At 44.0% G+C, this 24,891-nt stretch overlaps 1 protein-coding gene across 9 annotated transcripts in view; it reads right to left on the minus strand.

The window, feature by feature from the left end:
• Window positions 1–24,891, minus strand: part of KIAA0232 (KIAA0232 ortholog) — a 78,485-nt gene that overhangs the window by 18,683 nt on the left and 34,911 nt on the right. For 6 of the 9 annotated variants that reach the window (XM_074320943.1, XM_074320947.1, XM_074320929.1 and 3 more), the window contains exons 3-5: window positions 10,320–10,457; window positions 2,380–2,446; window positions 1,173–1,254 (exon numbers count right to left, since the gene is read on the minus strand). In XM_074320943.1, the coding sequence (XP_074177044.1) occupies window positions 1,173–1,254; window positions 2,380–2,446; window positions 10,320–10,457 (287 nt within the window). Of the gene's footprint in view, window positions 1–1,172; window positions 1,255–2,379; window positions 2,447–3,692; window positions 4,113–10,319; window positions 10,458–24,891 lie in introns of those variants that run through there. The other 3 variants (XM_074320951.1, XM_074320967.1, XM_019748193.2) reach the window with 3 other exon arrangements.

Genomic DNA, 24,891 nt, shown 5'->3' on the forward strand with positions numbered 1-24,891 from the left:
TATGGGGACCTGTGTGAGGACACACAGATACGCCCCCGGAACTGAGCCCGGTTACATCAGCGGCACCGGAAACGCAGAGGAGGAAAAGTCAGGGAGGCTGACTGTAGAGGGCTTGCAAACAAGGACAGAGTTTCAATTTGCTAGGACACAGGCAGCCACTGAAGATTGCAGAGCAAGACAGACCGCCAAAGGGAGAGCCTCGCAAAGGGTCAGGCTGGCTACCAAGGGGACTGTCATTCTGAAGGCCAAGGTCATGCATGATGTGATGAAAGGCCACATTGCCAAGGGCCTGTACTTGACTCTCCCTTTCAGTTGTACCAGAGCTAACGGAAACATGTTATGAGCCTCAGATGTAATTTTTACTGTTCTAGGAGTGACATTAAAGTATAAGAAGAAACAGGTGAAATTAATTTCAATAATGTATCTTACTTAACCAAACATAACCATGGTATATTTCAACATATAATTAATATTAAAAGGCATTAATGAAATAGGTTGCATTCTTTTTTATGCTAAGTCTGAAATCTGATGAGAATTGTGCATCTCAATTTGAGGCAGCCATGTTTCACACACTCAACGGCCACACAAGGCTATGGCTCCCGGGCCATGCAGAGCAGGGCTACACATGCCACTGCAAGGCTGTTTTTCCCTTAAGTTGTAGAAGTTCAGAAGATTCAAATAAAATGTATAATAAGGAAGTCTACTTATAATGCCGCTGATTTTAACACTAAGCATTGACAAAGAAAGAACCAAAAGCGTCTTTAGCAAATAGGGCTGACGAGGCCAATGACGCCCGTGTTCCCTTTGGACCCCGCAGTGGAAACTTGGTTTCCTTGTGTGTAAAACAAGGACAGGCATAATATCTCACAGCTGTCTCCACGGACAGGTGTGAATTTCAAAGGTGACAGCCTATGAGGGGACTGTAAATAATAACTTGTTTCATTCAATCATTGGACAAATACTGATTCAGTATGTATGTTAAGGCTAGAACCATCTTGTTCACCTTTGAATTCTCAGTGTCAGCACAAATGTTAAGTGCTCAATAAATGTTTTCTGAATTATAAAATACGAAACTAAATACAAAACAACGAACAAAAACTGTAAAGCATGTAGCAGTTATTAGTCTGATTGTAACAAACGCACACTTTATTACTGAATACAATCTTACATACATTTCCACTTGATCCTTTGCTGTAGGGGATAATTCTGCCTCTGGAGAGGGAGACCCCTCTAACTTTTTGTGAATCTTCTCTTCTGTTATGAAACAAAAATTCAGAAAGAGTTGTCTTATATCTAGTTAATAAAGACTGTGTTTCTAAAAGTTTCTCAAGTAACTTTAATAAAAATTATACAGGCTTTTGTGACTTAAAAGGACTCTAGAGCAGTTTGTCTTTTTAATACAAATCCACTTCTTCAGTGTGCTGGAGGGAATTCTCTGGCTAAACCATGTGAACACTGAAAGGGCTGAAAGGTGAGACTTGTTCATTTCACCCTGCTACAGCGCACCAGAGGCACTTAATTAACAGGCTGAAATCCCCTGTATACTTACTAATTACACCACAAGGAGAACATTTGTTTAGATTCCAAAAATATTCTGCACTCATGGACCTTTCTATTGACTCATCCTGACAACTGCTAATTTGCAAAGAAAATTCTTCATTACCATCAGCTCTGTTAACATTTAGGTGACCAAAGGCTGTGTTTCAACTAAAATAGAAGCAAAGGGCTCTCTGTACCTTTACTTCAGCTCATGATACTGCCTCAAATTAAAAACAAACCAACAAACTCCCTGTGACCTTAACAGGAAGGCCCGAGGCTTGGCAGGCAGCAAAGTGACCATGGAGAGGACAGGACAGAGAGATCCATCATCTTTGTACGCAGTCTCGTTCCAAGGGCTTACGGAAAAGTCGGGACAAGCAGCTACGAGCATTCATGAGTCAAAGTGACTTCATGAGCCTGTCAAGCCTGCCCTTCCAAACAATCTGAACGTCCAGGAAGAAGTTCCTTCCAAACCTGCAATAACGAGTGTCGGCACCTTTGGAGGCCTTGCTGTCAACAGGCAGACGTTGACAGGGGCACAAGGCTGGGAAAGAAAACACTGCTCCCGGCCTCTGAGCTTCGATTTGAAGACACACAAGTGAAATGACTCCTCTCTACCAGGACACCTATGGGTGAACCCAGTCCTTGGACAGCAAGTGACTGCTGAGAGCTGACCCAGGAGTGACAGCCGAGGACGTGGCATGACGCTGGCCTGGTGATACACACTGAGCACAAACTTCACTCTTGTTGCTTCTCTTGCCCTGGTCAGCTGAGTGCCCCCCAGTCACGCGCTGGTGACGACAGCCGTGTGTAAGCGCCCCTCCATGGCACTGTGCTCACCTTGCTCGCTCTGAAGGTCCTTCAGTCGGGAGCACAGCTCCTCCACTAAGGTCTCGATGCCAGAGCTCTGCGTGACAACAACCATGCACGTTAGTTCACCACAGGCAGAGAAACAGCAGGTATCTATAGACTTTTGTTTTAATATCAAGCTTTTATAAACAAATACATTTTCCATGTTCCAAAAGAAATACATTATCGATATTTAAATGAAGACATGGGTTTAAAAATGATCAGTTTGTAGCTCCAATTTTGTATCCATGTTTCACTAATACAGTGTATGCAACGGCACTTACTGATAAACGGAAAGCACTACTGTACCTCCCAGAATGGCGTCCGTCTTCCCAGCGGTACAGCATCTCGCTCACAGGGAGGGCAGCCTAACACCTAAGTGCCCACCAGACGGCTCAATGTCAGCCACCACCACCAGTGTGACGGATGTCGGCGAGGCCCCGTAGCAAACCCAATACAAAGACAACCCACGCAAAGCTCCTGTGGTCCCCTAGAAGCTCAGGTCTAGAGAGCAGAAGGCGACTTTTCTTTTGTAAGGAGAACACTCATGACCCCAACCAGAAGCACAGGGCAGAAAACACAGGCCAACACTGTGAGCGGCTGGGACAGCTTCGCTTCTCATGAGGGTCACCAGCAGGTAGTGGCCTCGCTACAGAAACGGGGTCAACTTTAAGGAGAGTGCATGGAAGAGTCTGAAATGGGGGGTAAGAGAAGAGTCAAGCTTTAAAGGAAAGCGAATGTGGGAAACAGGCACAAGCAAATCATCTTTCATTTACGTCAACTTTTAAACTTTGAAAATGCTCTATGTCTCACAAAAGGAAAGGAAAGTCTTTGACAAGGCACAGAAACAGGGAATGTTTTTCCTGGGACCCTGGCATTTACACAGTGGCTGAAAGCACTGCAAGCGGAATGAGCCGCTCTAGGTGGGCACCGGCCGAACAGGCACACATGACTGCTCACCCTTCGCCCTCATGGGCCTTGGAGGGCTAAAAATAGACCTTTACCCCATTCACTTAACTCAAAATGACTCAGCACAAGTATTACAGATATTCTAAACAAGAAATCCGGCAGTTATACAGTTTGAGCAGCAAGAAACAGATTACAAGGAAAACGGCTAATTGCAAACACCGAGAGGCACATGCTGTTCATCCCAAATCATATAGCTTTTACTAGGGAGACAGGACAGAGGGAGCCAGGGAAACGGGCCAGAGAACTGCTCTCTCCTTACACACAGCCTCAACCCACGGCAGCTGCCAGTCACAAACTGCTCCAACCACGCAATCCGGCACAAAGACCCCGCTTACCATCGTGCTCGAGGTGGGGTGAGTGTGGCCGTTTTATTCCACTTCCTCCCGATCCCGAACCTAACACCCGTGTCAGCTGACACACTGCCGGGAGCCGTTCTGTCCAGCAAGCCTGTGTCACTATGTTTCTAAACCCAGCACCAGTCTCAGGGCAGGACACAAAGCCGCCTGGGCTCGTTTCTTCTACTGTGTCTAACCCGGCTGGCCATTTACTAGTCTACAGAGAGCCATCAGACAACCCAGTGACCAGACTTTCCTTCTTGTGCTTTGTCTTGAAGTCACCACCACACACTGTAAAATGGACTTGTTCTGGGCGCTAACGCAGCTTAGACGTCTACACATTTGCTCCCACATATAAATGGCAAAGAAACAATGCCCCTGCTCCTTAACCCTGGGCACAAAAGCAAGCTCTACCCACAAGGCTTCTGTCTTTCTTCCTGACAATGCGCATGTATTTTTTTTTTTTTTTAATCATTAGAGCACTGGGTTATAACAGCAAACTGAGAAGCAGAAAGGGGAGTCATAAGCAGCCATCGGACCCTGGCACCCCCTGGCAGGTACTCCAAACTGTTCATTTGGAGCTGTTAATGAGAAATTTTACTCACTTTCCGAATTATAATATAAACTATTAGATAATCTTAATATTTTAATAGTATACCACATCCGCAAGGGCATTCAAAACTATTGAGTGCCTGTAGTATCTTAGGAAACACAATACATTATATTTTAGTGAGAACATGCTGTAGGTGTAAGCACTTCTACCACTTAACTCAAGAAGTGCTTTCCCTAACTATGAAAAGGATAATACCCACTTACCTCCCAGTACCCAACAAACATGTAGAAATGCTCTGTAAACCACAAGGACACTCTAAAATTGAAGTTACAGCACTGCAACCCTGAAAAGTGGGGAGCACCCAGGTGAGCGCGGGCTTCAGGATATGCTCAGCCCGCAGCCTGTCGAACACCGACCACCATTCACCAGTTCATCAGTCAGTCAGTCAGTCAACAAACGGTCGGGGGCCCCCCAACGTGTCAGGCAGGGCAGACACACGAGGTCCGTGCCCCATGGCATCTGTATTCTAACAACTCTCACTTCTCAGAGCTAATGGCCAAGTGGCACGTATTTGGGTCTGCGGTCCCACAGGCCTGGCACACACTCACTGGGCAGCAAGGCTGCGTGCCACCTGCAATCCCTAAACCGACAGGCTGTGCTCCCTACTGCCTTGCTCACGCAGCATCCTGCTTGGCCCCCGAGACATGTGAGAGCGCAAGCTCAATGGTCTGTTATTTAACCCCCTCCCCCCAACCCCCCCCCAGCATCCCCAGCCATATGCATCTCCAACTGCCTTTTCAAAACCTCCACTGAGCTCTCCCGCGGGCATCTCACATTCAAATCTTTATTATATTCACCCATAAATTACTGTCCTTTCCCTAACGGCCTTTTCCTCAGTACACGAGCATTTCATCCTTGCAGTTACTCGGACCAAACACCTTGGCTGTCTTCCTCCTCCCTTTTCCTCCACCCACATCCAGTCCTGGCAGCTCCACTTTCGACGTGTGCGTAGACTCCAACCAGTTCTCACCGTCACCTGCCTCCTGCGTTACGGCCACAGCTCCCTACCTGTTTTCTCCGGGGCTGCCTCTGCCCCTCCATCTTCCCACCTCACCCCATCCTGGCTCATCTCGGCAGGCAGCAGCCAGAGGAAGCCTAGTAGCATTTCAGTCAAGGCACATTACCCCTGTGCACCAAACTCCAACACTTCACGGCGTCTCAGAGGCAAAGGCAAAACCCTCTACGCCCTGTAGCTTTCCCTGAACGCCCCAGCTCCATCTGTACCCAAGGAGATAAGGCCTGGGCGTCCTCCGTCAGGCGGGGGCTGGCTGTGAGCATTCTCAGCCTGCATCCCCATGGGCTCCTGGGGGGTCTGGCCTGTAGAGGGAGCGCGGCACCACCTTATAAAATGTAACAGGGCGCCCAGACAGCACAGCACCCACTCACGTGCTCGTGCTCGGTGAGTGTTCTGTATTATCCAGAAGGAATTAAATTCAAACATCAGCATGCAAAGAAACAATTAATACATATGGTCAAAACTAACCTTCAAAGTAAACTGCCATGAAATACTGTACATGGTTTTGTATATACAACCCTGTACAGCGTATAAACATTTCATGTGCAAAACACAGGTCCTGTGTAATTTTACTGGCAAAAAGCATCCTGCCGGTGACTTAGCTGAGTGTAAGGATATGAGGAGCTGCAGGCAGACCCCACTGTGCCCAGGGCACAACTCCTCTCTCAGGCTCCATGACAAACCCAGACCGAGTCCAGGACCTAGAGTTCGCAGCAGCGTTGCGACTTTCAAAACTAACTCAACTGAAGTAAGTTTTCATTGCCTTCTATCTCGATTTACTCCCCAAACAGGGCCTTGCTGACTTTCTAATCTTCCAACCATCCCCAAAACGGCAGATGAAATACTAGCTCTGATTCAGTTTTAAGCAGCTCAGTAGAAACAAAACAGAAATATAATTATTAAAAAACAAACAATACAAAAAGCTCTAACTCTGGGGACAGAGAAAACAGAACAAAGTAAACATGCGGATTCAGAAGACCAATGGCTGGCATAACCCAACATTCTGTTTTCTGTGTTTTAAAACAGGGACAGGGAGGTCTGGATATATTAATGGTAGGAGGCACGTGCCACATCGGCTGCTGACAGAAACAAGACGTACAGCTCAGGACACACCACTCACTACAAAATACCCGTCTAGGGGAGGTCTGAGTTGCCTGTCACTGAGTTACAGCACCATTCCTCTGTGCAGGTCCCATTACTAACTGCAGTCAAAGCAAAAGCAAAATATGTTCTAGAAAATGAACACCCAGAGAACTGTGTTTATTTACATGTGTAAACAAAGGGAATTAGCAAAGGCCGTGCCCATCAAGGCCTCGGTCTCCGGGCGGATCGAACACCAACTGCTTCCAGATCTTCACAGGTGCTGCCAAATTTTAATCAATGTATAAAATTAACTTTGACACAACTGAGTTTCCACACTGTTTCGGCAACAGCTTGCAGACAACATTGGGCTGAGTAGGTCAAGAGCTGTGCTGTCCGGTGGGCACAACTTGCCGCAGGGATAAAGGAGGCATGGTCTGTCACGGGGAGTCAGAGAAGCAAACGGAGAGGCAGGGAAGAGTGTGGTGACCACAGGTGCTCACAGAAACAGCGCTGCACCCGTAACAGTCACACATGCACACACAGAAATAACGAGAAAAGAATTCGTCTCACACACCTGCTAACGTCACCGCCGCCACCTACCTACCGACCTACCATAGTGTCCCGTGTTACTGTCTTCTCATCATGTCAGGAACAGTTCAGTCGATTAGACTGTAAACTTGTTAGTGGCTTTGGATTTTGATCAGTTGGTAGTGAGTGCAGAGAGTCGGCATTTGGACTTGGGAAAGCAAAGCGCAGGGCACGAGCACACCATGCTCGGTACGCAGGAAATGAGGACACTCCCCTGTGCACACACTCACTGTGGGCAAGACATAAAACAAAACACAACTTCTGCTTTATCGTCTCCTGTGTAGGGTCTCTTTGCTCCTTTCTTTTCGTTGAAGCCACCAGACAGATTCTAGAAAGAAAAGCCAGGGACACACAGATAACCGACCCCAGTGACTGCTTCCTATTGGTACAGACCATAATTAAAGAGGTCCTTTTCAGGTTCTTCCCATTGGCCCCCTACGAGCCAGGAGAGCTGGCTGAGGGGCCGTGCACCGATGCGTGCACGCACATAGCACCAGCAGGCAGGTTCGGCCTGGCGCTGGGGCCAGGGGACTTCCTCCTTTCTCTTCATCCATTTCCCACACACGCACATGCTCCTGGTATATGCGCAGGTCTGGCACACTCAATTCCTCGGTCGATTTTAATTTGATAAGATTTTAAAAAATCAGCATTAGGAAAAAGCAATGCACCAATTTTTATATATATATATATATATATCAAATGAGAAGGAAATAAGATAGGACAAATATGCTTCATTGGGTTTGAAAACAAAACTCCCACCTTGACAGCCCGGCAAAGGAAAGCATTTTTCCAAAGCAATCATGTGAGGAATCCGAGATCTTTGCAAACTACTCTCCATGCATTGCCGTTTCCAGCTCACACCACATTCCTTTCCGCACACGCTCAGCTCGGGTGGCTTACACACACGCTCAGCACGCCCCTGGCCTGAGCCCTGCAGTACTGTGATAAGAAGCCTGTACCCCTCGTGCTGTCATGGCTGATCTCGGCGGGCCTTGTTTCCACTCAGCAGCAGCATGTGAGTCAAAGCTAGGGTCATTTCTCAGCAAAGTGGGTCCAAAGCAGAAATAAGATCCTTTCCCACATTGAAACTCCCTGCTCATGTTTTCCTCCCAACCATGACTCAGCAGCTTCTTTGGATTTTGATCAAAGAATTTACCTGAACTAACCTCTCACTTAAAAAACCCATCTGCATTTTGAATTCCTTTAACAGCTCCAAATTACTGTACCAATCTAGCGAGCACCTTTTGGGTAACCATCCAAGCACCCTCTTTTGTCTGAGAACTGCTCACCACTCACAGCCCTACTGTGGGAGTGACCTCGGGGCAACTGTCCCCTCCCCACAGCTGAGCAATCCAGGCCTGGCCAGTCAGATTCTCAGACTTGTCTGCTGTTGGGTACGTCGCTGGGCAGCGGCTGAAGCCTGTGTGTGCTGAAGTAGAGAACGCCAGACTTCAGACAGAGAGGAGATGACCCAGAAGCGGAGAAGCAAAGGAGTGACTGTGGGTCATTAGAGAAAATGGCTTTGGTGCCCATCTTTTAGTTCCCAGTTCAGGCTACTGCACTCCCAGCTCTTGCTTTCAGGGAGATATCCCTGTATCCTCTACGTATATTCACATTTTTTTCTTCAACTAGGTTAATTACGTTCCTACTCTTTGTAATAAAATAGCACCTGACTAAATAGCCACATGAGCGGTAACTTCCAAATTCCTATCCCACAGTACAGCAGGCAGCAGCTTCCAGAAATTAGAAGTTAAAAAAAATCAAAGGAGTCAGGGAAAGAAAAACAGTGCGAAGAGGGAAAGAGGGGAGTCTAGCAACTGAGGGCTGAGTGTTCCCTTCAGTACCTTCTACACGATCACGCTCCTTCTGGGGCGCTGGCGACACTGGCAGTGCCAGCCCCCAAGGAGCACCGTCACCACAGGAAGACAGAAAAGAACAGCTGCGGTTTAGGAGGTGAGGCCCGAATGCCGCACGTACCAGGACTATAAGCTCACAGGCGATTCTGAGCAGGTGGAGAACACACAGCTGGGAAGCAATGAACAAGCTTTAAAAGCTAGGTGTGGTACATAGGTGGTAGCCAGACAGAGTAACCTCTAGGTTATCAAATGTAGCAAACAAAGCTGGTTATCCCAACACCAGACCACTGGATAACTTAGTTCCGGATGGAAGTTTCTGGAGGTTGGAAATTTCTCTAGGTACCTTGCACGAATCTCTCAATTTAACTCTGCATTATAAAGGTACTGAAACCACACTATCTCAAGTAAGTAGCACAGTAACAGCAAAAGGACTTTCTAAGTAGTTACGGTCTCGGACATTGCATCTTGCAGTAAGAAAATAAGAATTCTGCGACAACATGGATGGATCTTGAGATTATAATGCCAACCGAAATAAGTCAGACAGAAAAAGTAGAGAATCATATAATTTCACTGATATGTGGTATGTAAAACTGAAAACAACAAAAGAACAAGACAAACAAATGAAGGAACAAAAACTCATAGACACAGACAATAGTTTAGGGGTTACCAGAGGATAAGTGGGGAGGGGGGGCGCTAGAAGACGGTAAACGGGGGTCTAATATATGGTGATGGAAAGAGAACTGACTCTGGGTGGTGAACACACAATGGGATTTATAGATGATGTAATACAGAATTGTACACCTGAAATCTATGTAACTTTACTAACAATTGTCACCCCAATAAACTTTAATTAAAAAAAAAAAAAAGAAAAGAAGAATTCATAGTATTAAGTGGGTGATTCTATTCTAAAACTATTTTATTTCAGGATTTTTCTAAAATACAAACAAAAAATTATAAATCAGAAACAAACACAGTGTTCTTAAAATGTTAGAACTTCTATCCCACTTCTAGGAATGTATCTAAAAGAAACAATATAGACCATGGAAAAAGCCACACATGAAAATATCCTAGAGAGCACAGCAAAAAAATCAACAATAAGCTAAATATCCAGTAACGATGAGTGTATTACATCGCGTTGGAATATTATTTGATGAAATAAAACTTAGCACTAAAAAGAATAAAGATAATAAAGTAATAGGATGAAATATATGTTAAATGGGGAAAAACGATATAAAATTTTGTGGATACCCTAATTACAAGAACACATATTAAAGAATGTATTATATAAAACTCAATATATAGCACATAAAATACCATAAAGGAGAAAGCGATTCATGTTCATGTTATAGTAGCATGATAATGAGTAATTTTTCTGTCTTTTTTGGTCAAGATGTTATTATATTTGTAAAATTTTTAAAAACACCCCCCTTTTTGTTCTCCTCTTAAATATTAGAAATAAAACGTAAACTTACTTCATCAGAAGCAGATCGAAGACACTGGACAGCAGCCTGTTTTTTCATTTCTTCTAGAGTTAGATCTGAGCACTTCTTCTTACTCTTCCCCCATTTCTTATAAGCTCCTTTTTCCCAGCCCAAGAAGATGTCATTCTCCTAAAAAAAAAAAAAAGTCAGATAAGTTTCAATGACTAAGACTAAATAACAAGTTTCAAACACTATTATTTTCCACATATTTACACCTACATTTCCCTACTAAATATATTCATTCAAAAAATGTACACACTAATAAGAGACCACAGAACACAGAGCACTTCAGGATGACCCATTTGTTTGGCACCTGTTACGGAGATTATTGATTACTTATGATTTATTATGTATGATCACAACAAATCTGATCCACTTATATTTATAGTAAATGCTAATAAACAAGTCAGACACTTGTACGTACATTCCAGTGTTACTCTGGTTTCGGTGGAAGTCCTAAACTATACACACAATCAAACGTCCTCTCTTCTGTACTCCGTGCTCTGCAATGGTGAGCGTCATGTTACTATCAGGTTTTAATGCTGAAGAGTTAAATGCTTCAATCCCCATCCCTATATCTTATAGTCCAAAACAGATAAAGTATTTTGTTAGTATTTGAAGTTTACTTTTTCCTTTGATTATATACACCCATTAGAAAAATCTAAAGAAATTTTGAAAAGCAGGAAGTCAGCCAATCATCTGTGGTCCTACCACCCAGTGAAAACCAGAACGGTTTGCTCTGCTCCACTTGGTCTTTTTTGTACGCTTTAAAAGAACACATAGTTGAATTCACATTACTTGTACATTTTTGTATTTGATTTAATTTACTATGTTGTAAACGTTATCCCCATGTTACTACAGATTTGGCTACATAATATTCCAAGATGTTAGGTTTACTTAGCCATTTCCTTAGACCGGGACTTTTAAAAATTAGTATTTTTAGGGGCCGGCCCGGTGGCTCAGGCGGTTGGAGCTCCATGCTCCTAACTCTGAAGGCTGCCGGTTCGATTCCCACATGGGCCAGTGGGCTCTCAACCACAAGGTTGCCGGTTCAACATCTCGAGTCCTGCAAGGGATGGTGGGCTCTGCCCTCTGCAACTAAGATTGAACACGGCACTTTGAGCTGAGCTGCTGCTGAGCTCCCCGATGGCTCAGTTGGTTGGAGTGCGTCCTCTCAACCACAAGGTTGCCGGTTCGACTCCCGCAAGGGATGGTGGGCTGTGCCCCCTGCAACTAAGATTGAACATGGCACCTTGAGCTGAGCTGCCGCTGAGCTCCCCGATGGCTCAGTTGGTTGGAGCCTGTCCTCTCAACCACAAGGTTGCCGGTTCGACTCCCGCAAGGGATGGTGGGCTGTGCCCCCTGCAACTAGCAACGGCAACTGGACCTGGAGCTGAGCTGCGCCCTCCACAACTAAGACTGAAAGGACAACAACTTGAAGCTGAACGGCACCCTCCACAACTAAGATTGAAAGGACAACAACTTGACTTGGAAAAAAAAAGCCCTGGAAGTACACACTGTTCCCCAATAAAGTCCTGTTAAAAAAAAAAAAAATCCCCCCCCAAAGTAGTATTTTTAACTGCATTGCTACTTTGTCTTTTTAAAATCCTTTGCTTGATAAGTTACGATTAAAACCAATGGACAAACAACAAGGGAAAAAAAGATTAGACAGACAACAGTAAAATTAAGAAAATTACTTAGAAGAGTACTTGGCCTACAGTGGGCCCTAAAGAAATAGATATGAATGAATGAATGACACGAAATAAATAATAATTTATAGCATAATAAGCATAATAATAATTCATTCAAAAGATTTTTGAGACCAAATCATATACCATCAACTATCTAACCCAATTTTTACTTTGATCCGATATATAACAATTATTTTTATGCCACCAAGTAAGAGTGGAAGAAGGGTCCCTCCCCCACCTACAATCATCATAATTAGCGTACTTTCTACTTAGTTTCTTGGGCATATTTACAGATCTCATGAACCTGAAAAACCATATTTTCTGGCTGAATGGTGTCAATTCCATTTTCCAAGGGAAAATGTGCTCAATGGCCAAGAACTACCAGTATGTTTCCATTTATCTAACGTGTCTGGCTGGACTACACCTGAAACCTGACATTTCTTATCAATGATATCTTCCAGAGATACTGGGATAGAACCTTAGCCACGTAGATCCGTAGCTTCTGAGTGCAGAGAAAAATGTTATCATTTTCTCTACTGTTCATAGTACGTAAGACAAGGCAGAAAAGTTATGTGTGTGATTACTGAAAACAGGACTCCTTGCTGTTTGAGCAGCTGAGACTGCCTCTTTCTCTTCACTGAGCATTAGAAACACGTTTCTCTACTGAAGCTTCATTACAGCTCAGCAGAGGTACACACATTCAAAGGTCCTAATAAAGTCTTCTATGTAGACAGAGGGACTTTCAAGATCCACGTGGACGCGCAGTGCTTCTGGAGGGCAGGTTGACAACACGTATCAAGCATCAGAAACATGTCTATGTGCTTTCAATCCAGTACTTCTGTTTCGGGAATTTACCCTAAGGAAATCACCCTGAGGGGAGCACAAATTTAGCTTTTGTGGTGCTGATAATGGCACACATGTAGAAACAACCTAAATGTCCCATAAATTAGTAAATGGTTCAATAAATTATGATGCATCCATGTGATAAGATATCATAACCATGAAAGAGATTTGAAGTATATTTATTGACATGAAAAGCTATTCACAATGTATATAAGCAGTTTACACAACAATATGATCTCATTTTTAGTTAAAACAAACACACACACACCATTAACGTGCATTAAAAGGTCTGAGAGAAATGTACTATGAGGTCACCAAGAAGCTTGTCTCTTGGTAAGTGCAGGATACTATGATTTTTCTTGTAATTAGGTCATACATACTCCTTTAATAGTCAAAAGCTTCTTTTGGGGGGCGCGGGGGGGTGTTGGTGGAAAACTTGTAAGTCAAGAAGAGAGAAATGAGACGGGTTTCTGGAGATGGTCCCCTGGGACAGGTACACACATCAGCTTTATGTTTCCTGTCTGGCACGCCTCTGCTTCTACACAGGTAAGGAGCCAACTTCTCACCCAGAAACCATTTCAGCGTCTTCTTGGTGGCCTTGGGGTTACAAGAATGACCACAACCCAGTCCGGCCTGCCAGAGGCACACAGTTTAGCGTGGAATAAAGACCTATGAGCAAACAACTACAGCATGGTTATTGCTCTTATACAGGTTTGCAGAAAGCACTTAGGAAACACCAAAGGGGCACCTTTTTTAGCTTATTGGTAAGAAAAAGGCTTCCTACAGAAAAAAGGGGCACCGAGGCAGAGTCTTAAAGAGTGCGCAGAAGTCTGGGCTGGAGTGAGTGGGGATACCGGGCAGAAGAAAGTGCTGAGTGAAGCAAGGGACAGCAAACTTTTCTACAAGGGCTGACAGGAAATATTTTAAGCTCTATAGGCCAAGAGACTAAATCAAGAGTAAAACATAGGTACGTTCACAAAAAAAAAAAAAAAAAAATGAGAGAGAAAATATTTTCTCACATTTATTGATAAATTCAAAATATAATTCAGCACAACCTTTTGTAATATAGGTTGAATATTACCTATATGAATGAGAAGAATGGAATTCTTTTTTGGGGTGAGAGAACGTTTGCTTCATCGGGGCTCAAAGTGTTCTCTATCATTCAAATCAATTACAAATGTTCACCTGTTAATGCTCATTTTTTATAATAGCTTTATTGGTGTATAATTCACATACTATAAAATTGACTCTTTTATAGTGTACAATTCAGTGGTTCTTAGAATAATTCACAGGGTTATACAACAATCACCACTAATTTTAAAACATTTTCATCACCCCAAAAGGAAACCCTGTACCCCACCCCCAGCAGTCACTTCCCAGTCCTCTCTCCTGAGTCACTGGTAACTACTAAACTGCTGTTTCTATGGATTTGCCTATTCTGGACATTTCATGTAAATGGAATTATACAATACATATCCTTTTGTGTCTGGCGTCTTTCATCTACTATGATGTCCTGAAGACACATCCGTGCTGTGGCATGTGTCAGTACATTTTCTTTTATGACTGAATTATATTCCATTGCACAGATGTACCACGTTTTGTTTATCCATTCATCAATTGATCGTCACATGGGTCGTTTCCTCCTTTGGGCTATTATGAATTTATACAAACATTCATATACAAGTTCTTGTATTGCCAAATATCTTCAATTCTCTTGTTCTATATCTAGGAGAATTGCTGGGTCACATGATAATATGTCCAACCTCTTGAAGAACTACCAGGCCATTTTTCAAAGTAGCTACACCATTTTACAATCCTACCAGCAATGGATGAGAGTTCCAATTTCTCTACATCCTCATCAACATTTGTTACTGTCTGTGTCTATTTTAGCCATCTTAGTGAGTGTGAAGTGGTATGTCATGGATTTGATTTCCCTAATGACTAAGGATGCTGACCATCTTTTCATGATCTTACTGGCCCGTTGGACAAATGTTTATTCAAATCTTTCCCCCATTTTTAAATTATCTGTTCTGAACACGTATCTCTTGTCAGCTCTATGATTTATAAATATTTTCTCCAATTCTTTTCACTTTCTGGATGATGTCCTTTGAGGCACAAAAGTTTTTCACTGCGATGAAGTCTAATTTATTGATGTCGTCTTTGGGTGATTGTGCTTTGGGGTCACAGCTGAGAAACCATTGCCTAATCCAAGTCATGAAGATTTACTTCTATGTTTTCTTCTAGGTTTTATAGTTTCTGCTCTTACATTTAGGTCTATAAGCCATTCTGAGTTAGTATTTGTATGTTGTATGAGGCAGGAGTCCAACTTCATTCTTTTGCATGTGGCTACTCTATTGTCCCAGCACCTTTTGTTGAAAAGACTATTCTTTCCCCATTGAATGGTCTTGTTGGAAACCAACTAACCATAAATATAAAGGTTTATTTCTGGACTCTCAGTTCAATGTCATACATCCAGCCATATTTATGTCAGTTCCAAACTATCTTGATTATTGGAGCTTTGTGGTAAGTTTTGAAACTGGGAAGTGTGAGTCCTCCAACTTTGTTCTTTTTAAAGATTTTTTTGGCTGTTCTGGGTCCCGTGCGTTTCCATATGAATTTGAGGACCAGCTTGCCAATTTCTGCAACAGAGGCAGCTGCAACTGTGATCGAGATTGTGCTGAATCTGTAGCTCATCAGTTGGGAGGGTACTGTTATCTTAATATGAAGTCTTCTGATCATGAACACGGGGCATTTTCCCATTTCTCAGGTCTTCTTTGATTTCTTTCAATGGCATTTTACATTTTTAGTATACAAATCTTGTACCTGTTTTGTGAAATTTATTCCTAAGTATTTAATTCTTTTTGATACGATTGTAAATAGACTTTTCTTAACTTCATTCCTTAGGATTTTCTATATATAAGACCATGTCATATGTCAACAGAGATATTTTCAGTTCTTCCTTTCCAATCAGGATGTCTATTTCTTTTTCTTACCTAACTGCCTGTCATTGCTGAGTTATAGTAAGATTTTAAGTATTTCATCTTTGAAAATGTCTTTTCACACAAGTAGATGCTGCCAAATGCTGACACTAATCCACAGGCATGGGTTTAACTGAACACATTAACGCTTAGACGGCATTTATACAATTCTGTTTGGTATCGGCCTTCAACACGTCGTCACACTGCAGACTGATCACTGCCCAGTGAACGTCAGGTGGGAGCGTCTCCACTGAGCAGGTAAACAGATTCCGAGATAGAGACGATTCCTTTGCACTGTGTGAGGTATGAAACGTGCTACTGGAAACACAGTGGGCCTTGAACAACACGCGTGTGGGCCTTGAACAACATGTGTGTGGGCCTTGAACAACACGCGTGTGGGCCTTGAACAACTCGCGTGTGGGCCCTGAACAACACGTGTGTGGGCCCTGAACAACTCGCGTGTGGGCCCTGAACTACACGTGTGGGCCGTGAACAACACACGTGTGGGCCTTGAACAACACGTGTGTGGGCCTTGAATAACAAGCCCACTGCAAACGCATGTGGGAATGGAGATTTTGCTTCTTGTTTTAACTTCTGACAGAATAAAAGTGTGTAATGCAGCTTGACATTACTTGTGATTCAAACAGTGTTAGCTGTTAGAATGACTCGACTACATTATAAATTTTGCACGAGTGTCATTTTACCTTATAATTTTAGGTTGAATTCATTAAGAAACATCAAGTCGTAGCAAAAGCTACACAAAAAATAACAGACACACTTTTCTGCATTCTGCGTTCTACTGTTCCCATTCATTGTATCTGAGAGCTCCCTTAGCCTGTCTTTTTCTGCCTCCATGTGCTATGTGAGTGTATCATGATATTTATCCAACAGCACTGAACTAATAAAGTGTTTCTATTTTACTGTTTTCAGTCACCTGCACTGTACTAATGGAAAGTCCACTGGGACAGAAACATAAAATATTAGACACGTGCCAAGTATTTACTCACTAAACTAAGTAACATCAAGTACAATTTTTCAAAGTCATAATCTTAAAGACAGAACACAATTATCAAGCTCCAAAAGAAGATAAAGAAGTCCGCCTGAAAATCTATCAGGCACTTTCTCAGACGAGGTAACATAAGGCTACGGTCCTGATGGACTTTCCCTCGCTGTCTGTCTTCTATCGAAGAGGAAACTGGGAACTGGAGGAAGCACAAGAACACAGCCTTCTGAAACACAGCTGGTACAGTGACGTCTGCTGTGCACTGCTTAGCATCCTCCCCTGCCTCCCACACCTTCCCGTTAACAGCGTCCTAAAAGCCCAAAACCACGATGTGATTGAATGAGACTCATGCCACCCCCATCTTCGGGCCCTAACTGGCTGAATACAAATCAGCCACAAAGACTGGCTCAGAGAGAGGCATGTGACCCATCAGAAATGAGAAGGGGAAAAAAAAGGTTTTGCTGGGAATGTAGGCAACACATCTTCCAGACAGTGGGTGAGGAAAACATGCTGCGCTCACTGTCACTCACCCTCTCCCCAGGGCGCTGGCTGCAAAACCAGCTGACAGAGGGAGGCAGGCAGGGACCAGGGAGAGGCCCTTATGTCACTGAAGCTCTGACGCGAACCCTGCTTCAGAACTTCTACTTGCCAGGCCTTTTCCCCAACTTCGGCCAAGTTAGGCCAAACTTCTGGCTGCCTGGGAAGGAAAGCTAGAGCTAGCATTTGAGGAAAGCCCGCAGTAATAAACCCATTTCTCATTGCTCCAGAGAACTGCCACTGCCTCGCAAGATGAGTGGCTCCAATCAAGCAAGCATAACTTCAGGTTAACTACGTGTACATCCACTTCTTTTCCTACTACGTCTTCTGCCGGCAGCGAGTTTCCTCTGCGCTCTCCCTGCCTGCAGCTGTCCGACCAGCTTACCCACCACCACGCCTGCCATTTTGCACTGCTGGCTAAACATAGCCATCGGTCCTTTTGTCTCCGGGACTGAAATATAAATCCCCTAGCACGACAGATCAGGTTCCTCAAAACCGGCTTCCTGCTGCCTTTCCCGGCTAAGCCACGCCCACGCCCTTACCACACTCCTCTGGCCTCACGGATTCCGGCCCCTTCCTGTTTCTGTGACCTTATGTGCACTCTCCCTTGCTTCTTCCTTCAAGACTATTCACTGTTACCTCCTCTGTCATTCCTACTGTCACCGTCCCCGGGCACCAGGCGCCACACTCTGCACAGCCAGAGCATTTTACAGATTCCTACCTGGCAGCTGTATCTTTGGGGGGCGGGGGGGAGCACCTCCAGGCATCCCTGTGTCCTGGCCACAGTGTCGGCATGTCATGGGCAGTCACAAAAAATGGTGAGTGAAAAAGCAGAAATGGGCACTAAATGCAAAATTTACATTACAAACATTTTCTCTATTCCACGAACAGATTTCACAAAACCCCCCCACTTTATTACAGCATCTCAGGGAGGCCGTGGGCACGAATCTGTGTGCCCATCATCAGCACTAACTCCTGCTCTGGATTTATTTTCGTCCCTTGTGTGTAGAATTTCATTAACGTCTGCTTAGTGAATGTCTGCTGACATACAGCATACGCAGTAAGACACCTGCGGAGCTCAGGATGGGTCAGATTTTTGTAGCTGTTAAAGATTACACTAGTCTATAAAGGAAAACAACACTAATGCTAGCCTTTCCAAGCCGCGAAATGTTAAACTAGTGGGGATGTATACTGCAAGAGCACGTAACAAGTCAGCTGGAAGAACAAACGAGCTTTGCTGAACGCAGAGGTGCTCAGTCTCATCCAGCAACCGGAACGACTGGGATTATTCTTATTTAGCCTACGCGCAAATATATAGATGCTACAACAACCCAGCTATATTTCTAGAATGATGGACTCTGAGCTAAAAGATAAGGTTAGGGGATTTAAAAGAAACTGCAACAAAGCACTGTGGTAACGACACAGACAGACATATAGATCAATGGAACACAAGAGAGGGCCCGGAAACAAGCCCTCACATGTACAGTCAAATGATTTTCAACAAGGGTCCAAGACCATTCAATGGGGCAAAGACAGTCATTTCAACAAATGGTGCTGGGACAACTGGGTATCCATATGCAAAAGAATGAAGCTAGATCCCTACTTTGCACCTTTCACAAAAATTAACCCAAAATGGATGAGATTTATGTGTAAGACCTAAAACTACACAACTCTTGGAAGAAACATAGGGCATAATTTGGTAAGGATTTCTTGGATATGACACCAAAGGCACAGGCAACAAAAGGAAAAATAGTCAAATTGGGCTTCCTGAAAATGTTTAAATGGTGTGCATTAAAAGACACTACAAACAGTGAAAAGGCAACCCACAGAATGGGAGGAAATATGTGCAAAAGACACATCTGATAAAGGACTGCTATCTAAAATAGACAAAGAACTCTTAAAATTCAATAATAAGAAAACAGATAACCCAGGGGAAAAAATGGGACAAAGACCTCAACCGACACTTGACCAAAGAAGACACACAGATGACAAATAAGCACATGAAAGAGGCCCCACAGCATCGTCATCAGGGAAATGCAAAGTGAAACAATGATGAGATACTGCCACACACCTGTGAGGATGGCCAGACTCCAGGACACCGGCCCCACCACACGCTGGCGAGGACGTGGAGCGCCAGGCACCCTCCTCACGCTGGTGGGAGTGCAGACGGCACAGCCGCTCTGGAAGGCACTTCGCTGGCTTCTTACAAAATGCAACACACTCTTCTCATTCCATCCAGCAATCCTACGGTCTTTGTCTCTCTCTGACTTACTTCACTCAGCATAATACACTCTAGGTCCATCCATGTTGTCGCAAATGGTAAGATTTCCTTTTTATGGCTGAGTAATACTCCATTGTACATACACACCACAATATCTTTATCCAATTGTTGCTTCTATATCTTGGCTATTGTGAATGGCGCTGCAGTGAACATAGGGGTACATACATCTTTTTGAATTAGTGTTTTTGATTTCTTCAGCTAAATACCTAGAAGTGGAATTGCTGGGTCATACGGTAGTTCTATTTTTAATTATTTAAGGAACATCCATACCATTTTCCATAGTGGCTGCACCAATTGCAATCCCACCAACAGTGCACAAGGGTTCCCTTTTCTCCACATCCTTACCAGCACTTCTTGTTTATTGATTTATTGATGACGCCATTCTGACAGGTGTGAGGTGGTATCTCACTGTGGTTTTAATTTGCATTCCTCTGATGGTTAGTGATGCTGAGCATCTTTGGTTTTGTCTACTGGCCATTTGTATGTCCTCTTTAGAGAAATGTATAGTCAGGTCCTCTGCCCATTTTTTAATTGGGTTGTTTGTTTTTTTAATTTTGAGTTGTATGAGCTCTTTATAACTCTTGGATATTAACCCCTTATCAGATGTATCACTGGTAAATATCTTCTCCCATTCAGTAGTTGTCTTCTCAATTTGTTGATGGTTTCCTTTGCTGGGCAAAATCTTTTTAGTATGATGTAGTCCCATTTGTTTATTTTTTCTTTTGTTTCCCTTGCTCTAAAAGTTAAACTCTTTAAAAAATATAATAAAGTGACTGGCAACCCACCAACTCTCCTGCCCGAAGGAACAGAAAAGCCAGATAAAATACAAACCAAACCAAACATACAAAACCTGCACTACGGCCTGAGGGGCCTGCTGAGGGGCCCAGACAGTGAGAAGACGGGGGAGCTGCCCGCACAGCGCACAGTGGCACTGACATCTGAGGCTGCTTTCTCCCTCAGGAGAAAAACGTACCCATTCTAGGCCCAGGACAAGGGGCTGAGGAAAAGATGGCCCTTTAAGAGACAGAAACCAGTGGAGCGGGGGCACTCTCTATGAGCTGCAGAGAAAACACTAGAGACGAGGGGACCAGGATCCCAGCAAAAGGAAGGGGGGGAAAAGCCCCCACTCTGCTGGATCCCCCTCCCCCAACACGCGAGGAATTCTGAAGCTGTGGGGTATGAGGGCGGCTTCTGTGTAGATTACGGTGACGTTCTAGCCACTTATCTGGGTATAATTACACAGACATGTTCTTTGTGAAAATCCACCCATTTATAGCCTTTTCTGTATGCATTTTATACCTCAATAAAAAGTTAAAAGGGAAAAAAGCCCTCGTTTATACTTGTACAGAATCCATGGTTGCTCTGTATCTGCAACAGTAAATGAAATTCTGGGAGTCCTAAAAAAATCTAACATTGTAACACCTAAAGAAATCCCAGACTGAGGGACTTTCATCAAACAGCAATGTCTGTCGGGGGTGGTCTGCAAAGATAAAACTAGCAGCAGAAAAGGAACAAACTCATGAAGAGAGCTGGTAACATTAACAAATGGTGTATTTGTTTGAAGGCCAAATCTTAGAATGTAATACAATCAGGGAACAGTTCTAAAATTCAAAAAGAAACATGAAAAGAAAGCGCTACTTTGTACATAGGCACTCCCAGAGGACTCTCTCCGATGGTTTAGCACGCTCCCTAATCGCTCCCTAATCATTCCCTAATCGTTCCCGATTTCATTTGGGGGACCAGCCTCTCCAATTCCTAGTCCCTGTGGTTTCGGGCGCTTGTGTGCCCCTCAAGTGAGTAGTCAGTTCAGGGACCCATCACGCACAAACGAGGGTGGGCTCTGGCCTGCAGCAGGGAGGGGCGGGTGAGGGCAGCCTGAGTGAGGGCAGCAGAGAAGACAAACTGCAGGACGGGCACCGCTTCTGTTGCAGGCTGTGGATCGAGCTGCCACTGAAGGCGTCCCTACCCCCTGGAGACTTCAAGTTTTTTCACACCAATAAATGCCCCAAAATGTACTAGCTGTGGGACCCTGGGCAAGTGACTTAGCTGCCGTCTCTAAGCATCTCCACTATGAAATGGGGACTACAGGGTCACTCCTGGGCGAGGAAAGTGAATGCTGGGACCCGGGCTGGCGCCCAGTGCCTGATATACACACGCTCGTTTATACTCTGACTTCTGTTTCAGCACACCGAGCGGGGGTCCTGCCATAAGCACAGGCTCCTGATAAATATTCAAGACGATGAGGACATTAAAATATGGAGACATTAAGAAACGATTTAATAAACTCTCGGATGGTGGTTTTAATTGGTTGTAAAGGAAAAATAAGAACGTTTGGGGTTGTAAGAATGACACAGGGAAAGGAAGCCTCATCTTTCCCAAATAGTTCTTCCTACTCAGGGAGGATTTGGGGACCTTGCTCTTGGCCATCAGCCTAGCACAGCCTGAGACGGGGCAGGTCAGCTCTCACCTTTAATTACAGTTTTACTATAGCTTCCCTTTTAGCCATTTTTAAGTGAGACTACAGAATATTTCTGAAACACAAATCTGTTTTAAGTTATAGGCTGCAGGCTCGCTGTTCCAAGGCTCCCAGCCACCACACTGCTGCGTCTTTCACTGTGACATAGGGACTCTACTCCTAATTCAACTGTGAACTGAGAAGACAAATTATTCCCCACCTCTAAAAACCACAACTGCATTTAAAAACAGTAAACCAGTTTCTAAAACTTGCCTTTATACAGAGTGTTTTTATGTTATTCATTCAACAATTATTTGTCATATATAAAAACAAACAAAAACACAAAACAAAACTCTCTGATATAAAAAAAGGGGCACATGATTTGGGTCTGACAGACATGAGTTTACATCCTGACTCATCACTAACTGTGTGGCCTCAGACAGATCACCTAACCTCTCTGAATGTACATTTCCATGTGAGTAAAAGCAGAGAAAGTAATACTTACCTTCAAGGTGTGGTGTGTGAGGACCGAATATGGCAACCTCTACATGAGACGTGGCCAGCGCTGCACTGGGCACGCCGCAGGATTCCCTGATTTTAAAAAGAGAAAGGCACTATGGAGAACACCAACAACTAAACGGAGGAGGGATAACCGTGTCAGAAAAACCACCATTCTGCAGCCATCAAATAACTGATTCGCGTGGAATTATCTGTGGACGGTAAAACTGTCAAAGTCTCTTCACACGGGTCACTTGATAATTACATCGTGCTCGGCTTTACGGTGGAGCCTGGCGGACACCACCTGAACCAAAGGCAGCACCGCTAAGAAGCAAACAGACTGACGTCATGTGATGCATGGAAGGGAAGGAAACCCATCGCTTATGGAACGTTACCACCACAGAAGCATAAGCTGACCAAACAGGAGGAAACATCAGACAAACCCAAAGGGGGATCTTCCACAAAACTGGCCTGTGCTCTTCAAAAGTGTCAATGTCAGAGACAAAGGAAGAATGAGGAACTATTCAGATGAAAGGAGACTGAAGAGATGTGACCACTGGGGTCCGTGTATGATCTCAAACTGAATCCTGGACGAGGGAAAACTTTGCAGCGAAGGACACTATTGGGACAACTGATAAAAACTGAACATTCGTGGTGGATAATGACGTGTCAATGTTAGTTTTCCTGAATTTTATAACTGCATTATGGCTAAAAGTCCGGTTTAAGAAAAATATGTTGATTTATTCAGGATAAGTGAGCATCAAAAGGAGCAAAAGCGAGAACATGTTAGCAACTGGTGACCGAGTGAACATGACAGCTCTTTGTATTATTCTTGCTATTCTTCTGATGTTTGAAATTATTTCACGAGAAGTTTACATTTTTTTAAAAGATGAATCTATAATTTCCGCCCTTCAGAATCTTATCACCTACTAAGAAAGATAATACATTCTAGTAACTATTAACAAAGAGCTGCACAGTAGAAATACGATCAAGTGTGGAAGAGGATGAAATGTTTTCACTGGGAATTATCTCTATTATCATAGAGAAAGGTGACCTGGGCCTTGAAGGACGGCTCAGAAAATATGAATAATTTATATTTACATTCTAAAATGATATACAGTGGCCTCCCGATTATCTGAGAGTACATTTCCCAGAGTATGGCAATCCTGACCACAAGAAAGAAGGAAAAAAGAAAAAAAGAATTCATGGAAATAAAACGACTGTGACACAACTATAATATCTACACGTCAGAAGGCAGTTTTCTCTAGACTCAGAGTGAGCAGCTGAAGCCACAACTGTACTTCCAGCCCTGCTCAATCAGTGGTTTACCTACAACTTTAGTTATTCAGCCTCAGCCAGGACCGGTGTCTGATCGGCCTTCCTTCCTAATCGTCCTGGGCAGCTGAGCCCCAAGTGACGCACAAAATCTGTTTCTCAGCACACAAGAACTCTTTGTGAGTTTGTTTTAACTCAGATTGAGAAAAACAATGAATTAAACATGGCAGACAAGGCTAGTAGTTGAAGCAATGGCCTTGAAGCTGGCCATTTTCAAGTCTAGGTTCAACTAATTCAAGGACTGAGGGTGGAGACAAGATGTGATGAAACGGACACCTACGAGTGGAGCCACTTGGCCTCCCAGAGGGCGAGGCCACCCTGTGTCTGACCTAGACAGCAGGAAGGGGGCGCGCGTGGCTGGTAGCCGGAGTCTGCGTCACAGAAGGTAAGCGAAGGCCCTTCCATTCTCCTTCCTCCCGTTACAGGAGAACTTCCCTCTGCACTGAGCCCTAACTCTCCTTTGGGGGATACAGTGTGCACATCCTCCCCCTTCAGTCACGGACAAGTAACGCAGGGACTAAGGGACCCTTAGGGTCACCTCTTATTAAAACAAGTATCGTTTCCACTTGACCTTACCCCTCAGCATGGGACTTGGCACTGTTACCGGAGCTGAGGGGAAGCATTTCTTAGGGGCCTTTTATTTCCCTGTGGGTTCTCCTTGTAACTGCAGACACGTTCTGTTTTCACTCACCTTAATCTGTCCTATTCCTAAAGATCAACCAGAACTTTGGAGGGAGATCAAACACTGCTGGGTACTGACAGCCGCCTTGACCCGACTACCACGCCCCTACTAATAAAGAAACCGGAGGGATTCACAAACACATCTCATCAGAGCCTGTCCTCGACTAGTCTTAACAGGAGGCCCACGTTTAATGGCCTTTTCGATGTCCTATAGCACCTCGCACATAAATACTTCGTGATAACAAATGTATGGGTATTGAT

Source organism: Rhinolophus sinicus, linkage group LG02, assembly GCF_036562045.2.
Source record: "Rhinolophus sinicus isolate RSC01 linkage group LG02, ASM3656204v1, whole genome shotgun sequence".
Lineage (NCBI taxonomy): Eukaryota > Metazoa > Chordata > Mammalia > Chiroptera > Rhinolophidae > Rhinolophus > Rhinolophus sinicus.